This window comes from Saccopteryx leptura, chromosome 2 (assembly GCF_036850995.1).
Source record: "Saccopteryx leptura isolate mSacLep1 chromosome 2, mSacLep1_pri_phased_curated, whole genome shotgun sequence".
Taxonomy (NCBI): Eukaryota; Metazoa; Chordata; class Mammalia; order Chiroptera; family Emballonuridae; genus Saccopteryx; species Saccopteryx leptura.
Window position 1 is genome coordinate 163,470,285 of NC_089504.1, and position 18,259 is coordinate 163,488,543.

At 42.1% G+C, this 18,259-nt stretch overlaps 1 protein-coding gene across 1 annotated transcript in view; it reads right to left on the reverse strand.

Annotated features, from left to right (window-relative positions):
* Nucleotides 1-644: 644 nt before the first annotated feature.
* FGF9 (fibroblast growth factor 9) overlaps nt 645-18,259 on the reverse strand; it is a 38,409-nt gene continuing 20,794 nt past the window's right edge. The window contains exon 4 of the mRNA XM_066369186.1: nt 645-4,169. Coding sequence (XP_066225283.1) covers nt 3,924-4,169 — 246 coding nt within the window. The 3' untranslated portion in view covers nt 645-3,923. The remainder of the gene's footprint in view (nt 4,170-18,259) is intronic.

The window sequence follows — 18,259 nt, forward strand, 5'->3', positions numbered from 1 at the left end:
TCTGCTTCTGAAAAAAAAAAAAATTTAAGCAATGCATGTCCTAAATTGTGTAGGAATACTTTGAGGCTCAAGGAATATGTTCTAAAATTTCATGGTAATGCCAAGATATTATGCTACCACACCACAGTTTGCTCTCAGAAGTTTTACCAAAACTCAAAATGATTGAAGTGGCAAAAAATATAAATGAATTTTTAAATAAAATGCTCAATGTCTATGGACACACGTGAGTATTATATAACATGTATGACACACATACAGACACATGCCCTCCAGAGGTGACTGGTGGCCAACACATTTTCTGAATCCATCTGGCATATCCCCCACCACCACTACCACCACCACTGCACTACTCTTTTATTCAAGTGACAGAAAACAGTGGATCTAAATACAATACGGCGTATCAAGGTCAAATGATTCAGCAAACAGAATTTGACCTCAAACAATGTGACTTTGTCCATTCACCCATCCACGTAGATGTGCACACTTTGTCCTTGCTGCGACTCCAACAATGTCTGTCCCGGAAGGTTACCTGTTTCTCCATCTATCGCTTACAGAAAGAAAAGGCATCCATTTATGTTTGCACCTCCCCCTCCGTCCCTACCCCCACCCCTTCAACACACACGCAACAGCTGTAAGAGCAAGAAGAGCATGTTTTTAAAATTCCATTGGTAGGCACATAACTTGAAGCAGCTCCAAAATGGACATCAAGTAAAAAAAATACCAGTTTTCCAAAGTCTGTAATTATGTATTTACACAAATTACATAATCCTGTATGTATTTACATACAATTACAGATTATCAAGGAGATCACAGCAAGGTTGTAGTGTTCATGAGATGAGACAGAATTAAAACACCATACACCAAATCCATTCATTAATCTTCACAACAGGACCTGGTGGGGACAGGTTCCCCAACCTGGCACATCCTTCTACACTGCCTGGGATAGTCACATGACACATGACAAACAGGAGAGTGATTCAGTCTTGCCTTTTAAGTCTTTAACCACGGTGCATGTGATGGCACCAGTAACATAGTGGTGGGCTGTCCCAGCATTCTGTTTGTGAAAACTGGGACCACCCACTCCACAGTAGCTCAGGGCTGCCGTCCAAAGGGTTCTGGGTCTCTTAGGACAAGAACCAGATGTAAACCCATGCACTGGGAATAATTCGGTCTGCTGCCCAACAGGACAATGCCCACTAATCCCCTGAGCCAGCTCCCCACCCAGAACACTTATTTACATAAATTGCATAAGTCAATATTTATTTATTTACAGACCATTACAGTTTGTTGTATTCATTGCCAAAAACATATAACATCTTTTTTCTTTAAAAAAAAAAAAAAAAAACAGAACCAAAAAAAAGTAACTCCAAATGTAGACATTAAAGTAGCATTTTTCTAGGAATGCATGGAGCTTTTCATCTTTTTCACAAATTGTTTTCTTTCTTTTGGGCTAATTAGCACCTCATGCTACTTTAAGATTACTTTTGGTTATCTCCCAAAATTAATTTCTTTTTTCAGTGCCAAGTACCGTACCTATGACTTCCTAGAAACTTGAATCTTCCCTGTGGTCAGATGTTTAAATGTTTTTCAGTCAAAAATATTCAATGTCATTTGGAAAAACTAAAGTCTGAATATGTGCACATTTTAGCAGCAGCAAAGGGTTAAAGTAATAAATAAGGCTATTACATCTTGGGATTAAATGCAGTTTCTCTTTAGAAAGTTAAAAGAAAAACAAAAAAATAAATGAAGAGAACATTCTGACCTTTATCATAAATCAACTATCTTACATTGCTTCGGTCCCCTCCCCCAAAAATATTTCTTAATTCCAAATGTTGGACTTCGTTTTCCCTTAATGCCCATGAGCCGGAGGGCTCTGCTGTCGAGGGCCACATGTGCTCATGGCAATAAGTCATGGGCTTCTACTTCAGAACAACTTTAACTCACCAGTGACATACTTTTATTTTTCATAGAAATGTGCATCAGAGCAAAACAAATGTTGGAATATTAAATTTTAAAATTAACTACACAAATCCCAAAACACATTTTTCACTATCACTTTCCATTTTTCAACGTAACTGACTAGAAACTCTTCTCTGTAGTATGAGAATTTGTTATAAATTCCTTTTTCTTAAATATTGCTTTAAGAATTTGGCTCTTTTCTCCTTAGATATAGTAAGGAATAGTCCCCCTTGCCCAAGGGCAAGTTCCAAAATTATTGCTACTAAAGAAATAGGTATTCTTATGCTTTTTAGCATAAAATGTTTTATAAAAGCCTTGTAAAAGATATTCTATATAAACTTCTCAAAAAAATTAAGGGATATTTTATCGCTTCATATTAATTTTGAAATATCCCTTAATCTTTGTGAGCAGTACAGTAACCTCCCCTCTAAAAAAGCTGAGTGCTCGTGAAGACCTTTTGAAAAACAAAACACAGTCAACAAGTGTAATGCCTTCCCCCTTATTGTTATAATTGATGAAGATTTGAGTTTGATTTGCAAGTTTTACTTGAACGGTCTATTACCACATACTATGACAGTTCACACCAAAAGCAATTTTCTATAAAAGATATTACAATGACCCCTACAGTACTTGCATAATTTCATATTTGATAACCAAATGCACAAATAAAAACTTTGTGAGAATGATCCCACTAATCTGGTTCAGGTGTTCCTTTTTTTAGAAAAAAAAATCTGAGCTATGTAAGCTTCCCACCCCCCCACCATTTTTGAGAATTCTAAATCAACACAATGTTTGATGTTCACTCTGCTGGTGTGCAGACCAATTTAAGTAAGAGCATGGCTACCTCTTGGCTTTGATATATTCTGCAACAGATTTAGACAAGTTGGAGGTCCACCGACCCTCGTATTTTCCAACCATGACATTACGAGGATGGCATCAGAACACTTATGAGAGAGTAAATAGTACGGACACGGAATAAAAGTTTGAGACCCAGTTTATCTTTAATCCTCTGGGATAAGCTATGAAACAAGCAGTCTGAAGAGTGAATACTCAGTGTCATGAATGATGTGCATAAGTTTACAATAATATGGGCACAAAAAGAGATTGTCGCCTTCGGTACATTATTAAGGGTCATCAGAACTTCTCATATCCATGCAAAGTTATATTAACCTTGCATGAAATTCACCACAGGTTCATAGCTGACTTTCCCATTTAATGCTTACAGAGCCTAAAGCTTCCAAAATGCCTATCTGGCCTGTACATATTTCATTAAAAATAAACTCTATATAATAAATAAATATATAAAATAAATAAAATGTTGCCTTTGGAATTTCTATAAATAAATTTAACTTTTTTTTATATACTAAGAGGTCTTTGCTTTCAATTCACTGGGATGGCACCAGCGAGAATTAACTGAAAAGGTCTCTTAAGTAAGACTGCACCCTCCATGCCCTCTGAAAATGCAGTGTACCCTCACACAGACCACCAACCAAGAACTCAATGAGCCGAAGTGTGATCACTGTGCTGAGATGGGCTAAAAGACAACAGATTGGACATGTGAGAGTGTGTCTGTTCCCAGCACGCATCGGGCCATTGTCCTCTTACTTTGCTCCTGTCTTCCATTCCCTGCTGCGTGCGTGCACACAGATGCACATGCACACACACGCGCACACACACTCACACACACACACACACACACACACACACATACCCTTGTCTGCTCACCTCTGCACAATAAATCGAGTGGGCACAGGCAGGATCCCCGCCAAAAACAGGCCTGTAAGTGCAAGACAAAACTAGCATGTCCTCATCCAAGCCTCCATCCTTATGTTATGCATGCGACAAAGTTTGGCAACAGTGGAGCGGATGGGATGACACAGCTAATCAATTAAGAACCCACTGCACAGAACCTTTATAGTGGTTACTTTTTTTTAAGGGCTCAAGTGAAGAGATGTGGTCTTTCGTCAACTTTGGCTGAGAATATCCTTATATAGTTCAGGTACTTTGTCGGGGTCCACTGGTCTCGGTAAAAAATGTGTGAATTTCTGATGCCGTTTAGTCCTCGTTCCTTCTCTTGGGGTCCCATCTTTGTTTAACGCAACATAGTATCGCCTTCCAGTGTCCACGTGTTTATAGAGATTGGAAGAGTATGTGTTATACCAGTTTTCTTCAAACTGTTCTCTGAATACACACTCTTGGGTTAGTTTTTCCTGTTTAAAAAAAAAAAGTAAATAAGTATTTTTTTTGCAAAATTAGCGACTTTCTATATTTAAAACAATATTCAAATGTGACCCACTATATAATTCTGGCAAGAAAATGGTGATTCTAACCCACTATAATCATTTTAACACATCTTGCAAAAACTGTATAACTATAAATTTAACACACATTCTCTTTTTTTTTTTTCAGAACAACTGAAGCACAGAAGCTTCCAAGTGTCTTCTAGTTAAGACTTTTCCTCCCACCAATTATCAGAATGGTTCAGACAGACAAAGGACAACTAACAAGATAAGCAATTCTCTTTCTTACTATAGCAATTTGGGCAGTGACCATCCCAGAAAAAGTCAAAGGGTTAGGTAGACTGTTTCACCTTTTCTATATTTTCCATAAACTCCTTGCTACATAGACCAGCATCGCCAGTGATGTCAGGTGTTGTCTGTTCACTTATTCATCCATAAGTGTGGTTTTCAAACCTCAGTCTACACAGGAGTCACCTCAGACACTTTTTACTAATAAAATGCAGATTTCTAATCCCCGACCCTTTAAAATTCTGGTCCAGAAAGTCTGGAAATACGCACTCATGACAACCTTTGGGGCAACTCTGATGCAGATATTCCTGGGTTCACATTTTAAGATATAATGTTTTTGCTCATAAATGAAGTCAAAACAAAATGTTCTAGCCCTCCCATTTCCCTGAACTTTGATGGAAGAAGATCCACCCCCCGAACTTAAAAAGCCATATTCCCAGGCGAACATGGCTACCAGGAGAGGGCTGTCCTCATTCCTATATTCCTAAAGCAAAAGGTCCAACATTTTCATAAATGTGGTGTACTTCTCTCCTACCCCCTCCCCCATAGTCTGGGGCCCCTGAACTGCCTGTCATGGTCCGGGTTTGTGACCAGAAACAACATGCATGGTACATCCCAGAGCCATGAATGGTGCTCCATGCACAACCTCAAGTTGCTCACCTGGCACCTGGAGAAAAAGGGCAACAGGCTGAATGGCCTCTCTGCTCTCTCACTCTAAACCTACACTTTTAAAATCAATACCCTCCTAGGTAGCACTTCTAAAAAAGTAAACACAAAAATGAGCCCTGGCCAGTAGCTCAAAGGTAGAGCATCCGCCTGGCATGTAGATGTCCTAGGTTCAATTCCCAGTCAGGGCACACAAGGGAAGCGACCGTCTGCTTCTCGTTCTCTTCCTTTTCCCCTTTTCTCTCTTCCCCTCCCACAGTCAGTGGTTCAAATGGTTCAAGCATGGCCCTGGGCACTGAGGATAGCTTCACTGAAGGGCATCGGTCTCGGGCACTAAAAATAGCTTGGTACTCAAGCATTGGCCCCAGCTGGAATTGCCAGGTAGATTGCAGTGGGGGTGCATGTGAGTCTGCCTCACTATCTCCCCTCCTCTCACCTAAAAAACAAATAGAAAAAACACAAAAATGGCTTTTTAAAGTTTCCCCCTTTCTCTTACCCACCTGGCACTTACATATACAAGAAAACAAACAAATACAGGTCCACACCTGAGTTAAAACAGCAGAACAGATCAAGATATTTAACATGCTTCCTATTCTATCACCCAAACCCAGAGGGCAGATAACAAAGTTTACAGCCCAAAAATGCAGACATTCACTTCACGTGTACACGCCTGAGAACAATACTTAGGACACTGAGGTCACAGGTATCAGCTGGGCAGAATCTATTCTCACCATCTACTGCGGAGTAAGTCAAGAGAGCCAAGAAGGGGAGGAAGGTAGGGAGCCTGACAAAACCAGCAGTCCTACTAAGGGCACCTTCTTGTCTCCTTTAACTAACTGAAGGCTTTAAAACCCACTCAAAAGCACACAGGTTCCTGCACTTCCTGACGGGTGCACCTCCAGGTGATCAGAAAGCAATAGGTTAGGTCTGTAACAAAATGTTATCTCACTGGAAAGTTTCTGCTAAGTGAGGGGGACCAGGGTAAAACAAAACCTGAGAACATCTGGCAAGGACAGACATGATGAGAATGTTGAGCTGTTGATGCTGAGTGGATGGGGACAGATGGATGACAGGAAACAAGAAATGATCCACACCCCCCTCCACAAGACCACTCCCATGTGGGATGCCAGACATTGTGCCCTACAGGAAGGGGCCCTTTGCCTTCTCTGCACATAAACTAGAGGCATATTCTTCTGAGGTGACAGCCCCCTGCACCTTCTGCACTAGGGAAATGAGGCTGAACTTCTATCAAAACTGGCGAATAAAAATTGTGTTCAAGACATGACTATTTCCATCCTTTCTTCCATCTGTATGGTAAATATTGTCTTCCCAGACAAGATTGTTCATGGCAAAGTTGTCTGGTTTGGGTTTGCAGTGATAATTCAATTTCCTAAACAGAGTTTGTTCACTTTTTCTTAACGTCACCAAGTGGACCAAACTAGATAGGAGTGTATGATGAACCTTTTGTTCTACAAAGGACGTGGATCTTTCTCCTTCTCACATCATGCGAGACAGACATTTTCCTTAAAGAACAGAACTCTCCCTCCTCCTTCTGGAACATGAGCTGGGCACTCACTTGTGCACAAGTCACATTTAGCTGTGCACACCAGCCTGTCCTGCATGAGGAACACGCACTGGTAACCGCAGCAGGAGACAGCTGGCGTGCCCAATAGCTCCAGAGTCAGAGGTCCATGCAGACCCCAGCTCCACCCCTCCTCACTGGCCATGGGCATTACAAGTACATATTAGCCTCCCACATCTCAGGAGCCCACCCTGAAAGCAGGTGAGAAATAAGGATCAAGAGAGACAACTGTCATGCAGCAAATGTTACCAGTCACACAGGAAACCCTCCAGAGAGAGAGCTTAAGTTAATAACATGGCCACTCAGAGCTCAAACAAGCCATAAGGAGACAGCTGGTGCAAGTTTCCCCATCAAACATGTTTGAAGTGATCAGCCCCCCATCTATGTCACAGGATCTTGTAACAGTAATGATGCCACTAGAAGTCTCTGAGGTCCCCCTGGTGACGCAGGCCCCTCTGTTCTCCAAGGGTCACTAAGCAGTGTGATGCCTCCAGACCCCGCACGTCAGTCTGTCGGGGGGGGGGGGCACTGGGGCTGTGCAGCCACTCTTCCTAACCTGCTTCCTTCTTTCTTTACCTCAAAAATGTAACTTTTTAAAAACACTATTTTGCAGGAGGAATGTGTATGGATGAAAGGAAAACCAATCATGAACAAAATTCTACCATGGTAGTGATACCACAATCTAACAAGGAACACATTTATGTTCAGTATTTAGGAAGAAAAAATTCTCATTTTACATGTTCTGGGTCTTGCTGTTTAGTTTTTAAAAAAAGATTTTTTTTTAAGTTGAATAAGCTAAGAACTTGAATAGGCCTTTTCACTACTCAGTGAAGATGTATTATATTTCCCCAAGCAGGCTAGGTTAGCATTGTTTACATACACACACATTATAACTTTCTAGACAACCCAGAAAATATTCCGTTTCAAAAAGTATAATCTAAGGCCAGCATTTGTTGTAATGGTTAAGAGTTTAAATGTCTAATACATGGCCAGGCTGGGACTTCCCTTCAAGAGTTCAATGGGGTTGTGTGGACATTGCATCGCAAAACCACTGGGGCCTTTCAGCTTCTGTAGTATTACCGCTGGTGTAATGCTATGCAGGTAAGCTTATATACCTTAAAACGTTTAATAATCATTAAAAATTAAAGACCCCGTGACTTTGCTGTACCATGTATCTGCTTTTAAATAATTTCTTCCTCTTACTGGGGATTATGTTAATGCGTGATTTTTGTTTTACACAGATCAATAAAAGCAGCAAGATTTACAGAATAAATCTCTTTATACTTAAACTTTAGTACTTAGTAATAAAATATTTAATTGAGATAGTTAGTAATGTAATGCATTTGTACTCCAAAGTGATTCTTCTAAGTTAAAAATAAATAAGTAAACAAAAGCAAACTGAAACAGCAAAAAATGTTAACCTATATTCTTATAAAAATATATGCAGAGGAGAAAAATTTCTGCCTTCAAATAAACTATACACTTTAGAAAGATAGAAGTCAGATGTTTAAAAACTCACCAGATGTTTCCAATACAGACAGTTTATAGAGTATTCCACTATAACGTGATCAATTCTTGTTTTATAGTATTTCCATGTTTCAACTTTTTCAGATTACTTTCCTATAGCTGTTTATGGCATACCTATCTTTGAACTGTGGGACTATATCACTAGGCTTGGGTGAAGAATGTGGATTTAATTCAAAAGTCTACTAAAGCCCTTGCTTTGGAACAAAATCTGGTGAATGTTAGCAACTATGAAAACTTCTTCATTTTGTGTCATCAAACTTTGGGGGTAGAGGAAAACAAATTAAAACTTCCAAACTGTTTACCAATCCTATTAAAAACAAAGTATGAGATAATGTGAAAATTACAGTACACTCCAGAGAATGTTTAGAGATGTTAGAAGAATAAACTCATACAGACAATAATCTAAAATATTAGACAATTCAAAACCATGTCATCCACATGGGCTTTGCTAAGCCCAGTTCCTATTTGGAGCCAGCTAAAAACTGAAATCAGAATTTTTCAAAATCTGAGACTCACTCAGTCCCATTGAAAATGAATAAACTTTATCATGATGCTATTTTAAAACATATATGTATAAATACATATAATACATATATGACTGACCAGGCGGTGGCACAGTAGATAGAGTGTCAGACTAGGACTCAGAAGACCCAGGTTTGAAACTCAGAGGTCGCCAGCTTGAGTGTAGACTCATCCAGCTTGAGCATTCAATGCTTTATAAATTAATGATCTGACATAATAACTAGCTCCCTTATGTGCTGTGTGTCAGTCATGGCATTTCAATCTCCCTGAACCACAACTACCCATGCTTGTGTAGTCCTCCTCATTGATAAACTAGCAGTAGCATCTTAATGGGAGTTGTCACAGGGATCAGGGTGGTTGAATATAACAACTAAGGGACCATTAATAAGGAGACAGGTCTTTGAATTCTTCTCTCCTGGAAAGACAAACAGATAGCAATAACACAGAAAGAAAACAGGCAAGCAGCACTATTACTTGCTTTATTAGCTCCTCAGCTGTAAGAAATGATGACAGCCTGGCCAGGTGGTGACACAGTGGATAGAGCATTGGACTGGGACGCAGAGGACCCAGGTTCGAAACCCCAAGGTCATCGGCTTGAGTGCGGGCTCATCTGGCTTGAGTGTGGGCTCACCAGCTTGAGCGTGGGGTCACTGACTTGAGCATGAAATCATAGACATGACCCCATGGTCACTGGCTTGAACCCAAAGGTCACTGGCTTGAGCAAGGGGTCACTTGCTCTGCTGTAGCCCTGGTCAAGGCACATATGAGAAAGCAATCAATGAACAACTAAGGTGCCACAACGAAAAATTTATCCTTTTCATTTTTCTCCCTTCCTGTCTATCTGTCCCTCTCTCTGTCTCTGTCACAAAAAAAAAGAAAGAAAGAAAGAAAGAGAGAGAGAGAGAGAGAGAAGGAGGGAGGGAGGGAGGGAGGGAGGGAGGGAGGGAGGGAGGAAGGAAGGAAGGAAGGAAGGAAGGAAGGAAGGAAGGAAGGAAGGAAGGAAGGAAGGAAGGACATATTGCCATTTACAACAACATGGATGGGCCGTGACAAAATTATACTGAGTGAAATAAGTATATTAGAAAAAGCTGACCCTTGCTGGTTGGTTCAGTGATAAGAGCATCAGCCCAGGATATGGATGTCCCAGGTTCGATTCCCAGGAGAGCACACAGGAGAATCGACCATCTGCTTCTCCACCCTTTTCCCCTCTTCCTTCTCTTCTTCTTTCTCTTCCCCTTCCACAGCCAGGGCTCTATTAGAGCAAAGATGGCCTGGGTGCTGAGGATGGCTCCATGGCTTTGCCTTAGGTACTAAAATGGCCCCAGCTGTGATGGACCAATGGCCCCAAATGGGCAGAGCATTACCCCATAGTGGGCTTGCCATGTGGATTCCGGTCGGGTGCATGCAGGAGTCTGTCTCTCTGCTTCCCTGCTACTCACTTATGGAAAAAAAGAAAAGAAAAAGCTAAGAACTGTATGATTTCATACATAGGTGGGATATAAAACAGACGATAGACATAGATAAAAGAGAGGTGATTATCAGGGGAAGGAGGTTGTGGGGGAGGCGGGCAGGGGAGGAGGGGCATAAAGAGGGACAAATGTACAGCAATGGAAAATGATTTGACTTTGGATGATAAGTATGCAACATAATCAACAGTTCAAAGGCTGTAGAAATATTTACCTGAAACCTATGTACAAAGGGTCCTTGGGTTACAACACAGTTCTGTTCCTATGACAGCAACATAACCCAAATTTTGCTATAAGTCGAAACCTAGCCTAATACAAACGGAACACTTGCGCTGTTAACAGTCCAAAATGGCGAAGGTGAGCGTACAGGGACCGCCAGCTCCTTCACTCATATTCCGCACTACTGCATGTTCTTCCACCACATACAAACTAGTTCTCCCAAATAGACCATAAGTACAATGCTAATGGCATAAGCTAAAACACTTACATCTCAGTTTTTTTAAGTTTTTATGGGAGTGAGCATCATAAACTCGAAATATCATATATCGAGACTGTTGTAACCCGACAACTTATTGTTCAATGTCACCCTGCTAAATTTAATTTTCTAAATAATATTTAAAAAAAAAGAAGTAGCAACTCTGGTTCTGATCAGAACCCCTGTGCCTTCAACATAACTCACCATAAGCCCCACTTTTCAAAACCTCTTTAAAATCCCCAATATTCCAGATGGGCCTGCTGTCAGAGCCATGATCCTGGCCACCAGGACTGCCACCAGGACTGCCACCAGAGTTGTGGGAACAACTGAATCAACTGTGTCCAGTCAATGTAAATAACAAGAAGCAATGAGGTAGAAACATCTTCATTTGTCTCCTCAAAATATATAGAAAGTTAAGAGTTCCTATCATATCAACTTCTCTCCTACCGAACCAAACCTAACAAAAACAAAACAACAATATTAAAAAATCAGAAAATACCTTCCCCTCCAGAAGCTGCTGACTTAGGTATTTGGAGACCCAAAGTTGAGGCACGCTCTGAATGCGACAGCCCCCGCAAACATCTGTGGCGCTGTGCACTCACCGGCCCTGTGGCACCGTCATTGACATCAAGGACAGACCCGTACACTGCCACAGGACAAGCTAGACAACTAGGGGCCTTCCTAAGAAGCTGCCTACAGACACAGACATTTGTTCAGCAAATCATATTAGCTTGTAGACTTCCTACATGTTTTCACAGGCAGTGAAAAACCTGCCACAGGGGGGAAGAAAACCATGCTGAGAATAGAACAGAATTCAAATCAGAGAAGTGTGATACTCACCTTAAAAAATGTTTTCACACATGTAAATGTATAGACAATGCAAATGTAATTCTTCCACAAAGAACATGACAGAAAAACTTTACAGAGTTTCTTTTAGGATCTTAGAGCACCCTATTAAAAGGAAATCATATGTTGCCCTGGCCAGTGGCTCAGCAGATAGAGCATTGGCCCGACGTTTGGACATCCCGGGTTCAATCTCCAGTCAGGGCACATAGGCGAAGCAATCATCTGCTTCTCTTCTCCTCCCTCTCCCCCTTCTCTCCCTCTTTGCCTCCCACAGCCAGTGGCTGGATTGGTACAAGTGTGGCTCTGGGTGCCGAGGATAGCTCCATTGGAGCTCATCAAACTCAAACACTAAAAATAGCTCAGAACTCAAGCATCATCCCCAGATGGGGTTGCTCAGTGGATCCTAAGGTGCTGCAACTACAAGTTAATGCTTCTCATCTCTTTCTCTTCCTGTTTGTCTCTCTCTCTCTCTCTCTCTCTCTCTCTCTCTCTCCCTTGTGCTTAAATAAATAAATAAATAAATAAATAAAATAACAATATTAACCCAAAGACAATTTTTTTCGAAGACCTCAGTAATTCTCACCATCTTCTTAGTAAAGGAGTATCAACCTTCCACAAACACACACACACAGCCTGGTCACTGGGGGTGGGCTGATTAACAATCCTAGACTTCAACCCCCTTCTCTGGAAAATAGAGACTTAAACCAAGAAATGTCTAAGGTCTCTTTCAGTATACGGTTCTAATGATTCGGTTTTAGAATGTCAAAATATGGAGAGCAGAGCTACCCACAACCACTCTAGAAGGGCACTCTGTACAGGAAATGGATAAAGAAACTTCAGTAGTGTTGGAATCAAACAAAATGTGTTGTGTCAGTTATGCACAGCAGGGGGCTGGAGCAGCCTATGGGAAATGGAGCCAAGGGAATGAGGTTGCTCCTTCAGGAAGAAAGAAGGACAGAGAAGAAGATGCTGCTTTGGCACAAGGCTCCCCTTCTCTCTCCTCCCTGGGAGATCATTAGAGCCATCCACTCCTGAAAGGTGTCTTGCCTACCACTTCTTCGCATTTGGGACCTGCCATTGTCCTTTTCCTAGTTGGCTGCTGTCAACACGGCCCATTAACAAATGTGTGCCTGACAACAAACCCTACCTCATGAGCTACCCTTACAAGAACTTACTTGAAAGAAACACCAAATCCTTTAAGAAAACAAATATCAGAGAGCTCTCAAACCTGAAGGGAGAGCTGGACACTGGCACAAGGCACATAAAATGCACCACCAACAAGAAATCACACCAGAACTCGTGAAATTCTCAAATACCCTCAGCCAGTGTTGACAACCACTCTGCACCCACTTCTGCCCACCACCCATGGATAAAGCCAAATAAAATTGCAGGCAGATAGAGTTGGTCTCTAACATCCTCCCTACTCTGCGGGTCTCCAACTCCTAGCACCAACTGTATTTCTATCAGCTCAAATCGGTCTGGACCCAAATTCTTCTGCCTGACCCAATGTGTGATACATAAATGACCCTGGTCTCCTAGAAAATGACAAGGGCTGCCACCCTTTCCTCTCTACAATATCTCAGTGACTATGTCTAATTCTCTCAGGGCCCCTCTCTCTGCTGGAGCATAACAGCCCACTTCCCATACCAATCAGGGCTGATACCACTGACTAATAACTCCCTCCTCCAAGACACAAAGCTCACATGATGACATGTGCCCTTTTCTTAAACAGCCTTAACCCTGAAGAGCCTATGCTGATGGCAGATATTTCAGGTGCTGGTGACAGCCTAGCGAGTTCAATGACATGTGAACATTAATAATAATAACAATGGCCCTAGCCGGTTGGCTCAGTGGTAGAGCGTCGGCCTGGCGTGCGGGAGTCCCGGGTTCGATTCCCGGCCAGGGCACACAGGAGAAGCACCCATCTGCTTCTCCACTCCTCCCCCTCTCCTTCCTCTCTGTCTCTCTCTTCCCCTCCCGCAGCCAAGGCTCCATTGGAGCAAAGTTTGCCCGGGTGCTGAGGATGGCTCTGTGGCCTCTGCCTCAGGTGCTAGAATGGCTCTGGTTGAGGCAGAGTGACACCCCCAGATGGACAGAGCATCGCCCCCTGGTGGGCATGCCGGGTGGATCCCAGTTGGGCGCATGCGGGAGTCTGTCTGACTGCCTCCCTGTTTCCAACCTCAGAAAAATTTAAAAAATAAATAAATAATAATAATAATAACAATCACTAAATAAATTAAATCCCAAAAGAAGACATTTCTTTAACTTGGAAAATAATCTAAGTGTCCATAAATAGATGACTGAATAAAGAAGATGTGGTGCATATATATACACACACAAAAGAATACTACTCAGCCATAAAAATGATGGAATACTGCCATTTGCAATAATATGGGTGGGTCTTGACAATATCATGCTGAGCGAATGTCAGACTACAAAAAAGACAAGAACCATATGATTTCACTCATTTGTAGGACATTAAATAGAAAGCATCAAATGAACAACCAAACTCACAGACACAGACAACAGAGAGAAGGGGGAGGTAGTAAAGGGTAAAGTGGTCAAATATATGGTGATGGAAAGAGATGAGGCTTTGGGTGATGTCACACAATGCAATATACAGAAGATGTATTATAGAATTGTACATCTGAAACTTAAATAACGGTATTAACCAATGTCACCCAATAAATATAATTTAAAATAAATAAATAAAATTAATATTGATAAATAAAACTTTATGGTTAACACTTTAAAATATAATTCAAGGGTTGCCATTTTTTGACTGGAAGAAAAATTTTTGTTTGTTTTTATAGAATGTCATAAATGTTTATCTCAGAATTCAAACTGGCATGAAACATCATTCCCGTGCCTCTCCTGCCCAGTAAGGAGTCCCAAAGGTTGCACGGGACAGCTTTCCCGTTTTTGTCACAGTCACCCAGGAGGAACACAAAGGCAAAAGCCAGTACTGAGCAGCCATGGTGAGCTGAATACCCTGCCTGCTAAGCCACTTTACAGACACCATCTCCCTGTGTACACGGCAACACCACAAGGTGCCTTCATCAGCCCAGTTACCTAGTTAAGATTCAGCAGGTTTGAGCAGACTACCCAAGAGTGCACAGCTAGTGGGCGACAGAGCTAGGATTGTGAGCCTTGTGTTGACACCACTCGACACTTCAACGTCAAGTTCAACCAGGTTAAAATGCAAGTATGGGCTTGACTACTCCATCAAAACAGAGCAAATTGAAAATCAACTTGGAAGATAGAGAGAGAAACCATACAAGCCAAGAGAAAACAACAGTGCCTGAAACACAACAGCTCGTATGGAAAATGGAGGGAGGGTGAGAAGAATGTAGAGCAGTGCTGGTCAGCCTGGTCCCTCTCACCCACTAGTGGGTGTTCCAGCTTTCATGGTGGGTGGTAGCGGAGCAACCAAAGTATAAATAAAAAGATAGGTTTAACTACAGTAAGTTGTTTTATAAAGATTTATTCTGCCAAACTTAGCAAAAATCCAACATAAAGTACTTGGTAAGTAATTATTATTATATGCTTTAACTTGCCATAACTCTGCTTTATAAATTTTATAAAGTAAAGTTACTTCCCTACTTTATAAATCACCATTACTGTGGAACTGGTGGGCAGTTAGAAAATTTTACTACTAACAGAGATACAAAAGTGGGCGGTAGGTATAAAAAGGTTGACTACCCCTGGTGTAGAGGAAGGGAAGGAAGGGAAGGAAGGGAAAGGAGGGGAGAGGAGGACCAGGAGAATACAAAAAAACCTGGAGTGGAGAGGAAACAGCAATTATGTGAGAGTGCATGGTGCAATGTGGCAGCTAAATAGGCAAAGATTATTCTACTCCAGCAAGGCAAACACAAGATGCCTCACAGGGACAGAGGTGTCTTCGGCATGATTCTGGCAAATCTGTTCTTGGAATACGGCAGTGAGCTCTGAGTACCTCATCATAAGGGAAAGGCAAATCACATTGGAGATTCAATGAAGAATTACAACAGCAAAAAAGAAGAAGAAGAAGAAGAAGAAGAAGAAGAAGAAGAAGAAGAAGAAGAAGAAGAAGAAGAAGAAGAAGAAGAAGAAAAAAAAAAAAGAAAGAAAGAAAGAAAGAAGAAGAAGAAGAAGAAAAAGAAAGAAAGAAAGAAAGAAAGAAAGAAAGAAAGAAAGAAAGAAAGAAAGAAAGAAAGAAAGAAAGAAAGAAAGAAAAAGAAAGTAAGAAAGGAGAGGATCAACTTAGGTCAGGATTTGAAGCACATATAGAGAGCACTAAGGAAGATAGCTCTATGCCTGTTTCCCACCTAGCACTGTCACCTTTCTGACATTGGGGAAGCCCTCTGAAACAGACACTTCAGGAACGCCTACCAACAGTGTTCTCAGCACCTGTTGAGATGTGGCTGAGGCCACCAGGTCAACAGCTGCTCATCATGGGAGGTGAGGATGAGGAGGCCAGGCCATTGCGGAAATTGCCTCCAGATCAGTTACTCCCACTTGGCCCCAAAGGCGCTCAAGGGCACCTCCCAGGCCAGGACACAGCAACTTAGCAGCACCATTCCTAATGGCAAATGAGAAGGGAGGAGCCTCCCAATGTCAGCAATATAGCCTCCAGCAGCAGCTGGGAGAGACAGCAGCAGAGGCAGGACTGTGACAGGCAGTGGAAGTAAAGATGACAAATTCAGGAAACATCTAGCAGCCCATTTCCAAACCCTGTAGCAAAGCTGCCTTCTTTCCTGAGAACACCTGCCTATGTTCCCACTGTGAAAGACCCTGACATTCTTTTCCACCCCTAGAACTGAGCTTCCTCCTCAAAGCCCTCCAAACCCCTTTTTGTATAAATTCTATGGTAAATTTATCGTACTGAATGATAACTCTTGGTTTGCATAGCTGACTCCCCAACAAAGTTACCAGTTCATCTTGAATCACATAAGGAGGCATCATTTGCATTTTTTAAGTCTAGTCAATTCCCATTATCATGATGGTTCTGTTCCAGAGACCCCACAAACATGGAACTAGCAAATACCAAACCACTGCTCCTGAGGGAAACACAGCCCTAGCTTCCTGTCAGCCTCTCACCACAACATCTTGCCAGATAATCAATACATAGCCCTGTTTTGTGTGTGTTTCTGTTTAGGTTAATGTTGTTTCAATGACAATAAATGCACAGGCGACAGCACTGCAACTCGTGCCTGAAAGGATAGATGTGTTTGCTCCATGAGACACATGACAGCCTCCTTGCACTCAGGAACAGACAGCACTCAGCACAACACTGGGGGGGGCAGGGGTGTTCAAGCCACAAAGTCACCAACAGAAACACAAAAACGTGGCATTGACTTGATCCTAAAAAGGACACTTGCTTATCAGAGAGCTGGAACAAGAAGGTAGAGGTCACCTTCCTAGACCTCCGTGGAGAGGTGCCCACCTGGCAACTCATTTTTGGCTTCTCTGTGCATGTTTGCAAATGACCAAAAAAGCACCACAGGAAACATTTTAGGGTTAGTAGATGAAATGGCAATACACAATCAGCAACTAATGGGGATCAACTGTGTGTCTAGCACCTACTACCCGGCACATGTTAGTAAGAGACAACATCAGTCATGTTTGTGGACTTGGCGAAAGCAAGCAAGCATTGGTGTGCAAGTGAGTGAATAGAGGAGTGAGTGTACTGGTGAGTGACTAAAGGAGTGTTCAAGTGAAAGACAGTGAATGTGTCCATGAGTGTAAAAGTAAGTGTGCAAGTGAGTCAAAGAGTGCTCAAGTGAGTGAATGGCAGGGTGAGTGAATGAAGAGTGTGTGAGTGGCTGACTGGAGAGTGAAAGTGAGTGTGCCAGTGAGTGTAAGAGTGTACAAATGAGTTAGTGAGTTTCAGAGTGACTGAGTATGCAAGTGAATGAAGGGGTGAGTGTGCAAATGAAGACTAAGTATGCAAGCGAGTGAGCAAGTACTTGGGTGTGAGCAAGCATGCATGGGTGACAGAGTGACTGGAGAGCACATCCCCTTCTGGATCAGGTTCGCAACAGCATTAATGGGAGGGACTGGGGAGCTCTGCAATTCTTCGAGGGCCACGGGCCCTGGCTGGAGAGCTCAGTTGCAGTTTCAATCCCTGGTCAGGACCCATACAAGAATCAACAAATCAGTGTTTCTTTCTCTTTCTCTCTCTCTCCCTCCCTCCCTTCCTGTTTAAATTAATCAATAAAAAAAGAAAAGTCCACAAAATCAGCTGAGCTGAGGAGCGTGCAGGCTCTATGTGACCAACAGTCTATTCTGAGAAACGGGTGACTTAAGTGGTGAGGTGGAGGTAGGTGAGGAGAGGTGGTCCCAGGAGCTCAGCAGTGCAGATAATCAGAGGAGGCAGAAGCAGAGAGCACCAGGGGGCAGGGAGCTGGGGCCGGCTGCCTCACACATTGTTTTCTATGGGTGGGACTACGTCCACAACTCACAAGTTCACTGGATGTCGAGCGTGCAGCGAGGCTCAAAACAGGAAACCAGGGGTCTGCACAGCTAGTAAACTTTATAAAGGAAATGTCACCTAACAGACTGTTCTTTTCAAATGTATACATGATCGGCTCTGTAACTAAGTCACTTAAAATGTCACATGGATTCACAGGAGTTTTTGTCATAAGGTATTTTTTAACTAAAAGACACTAGTTCAATTACTATTGTGTGGGACTCCCTGAAACTCTAT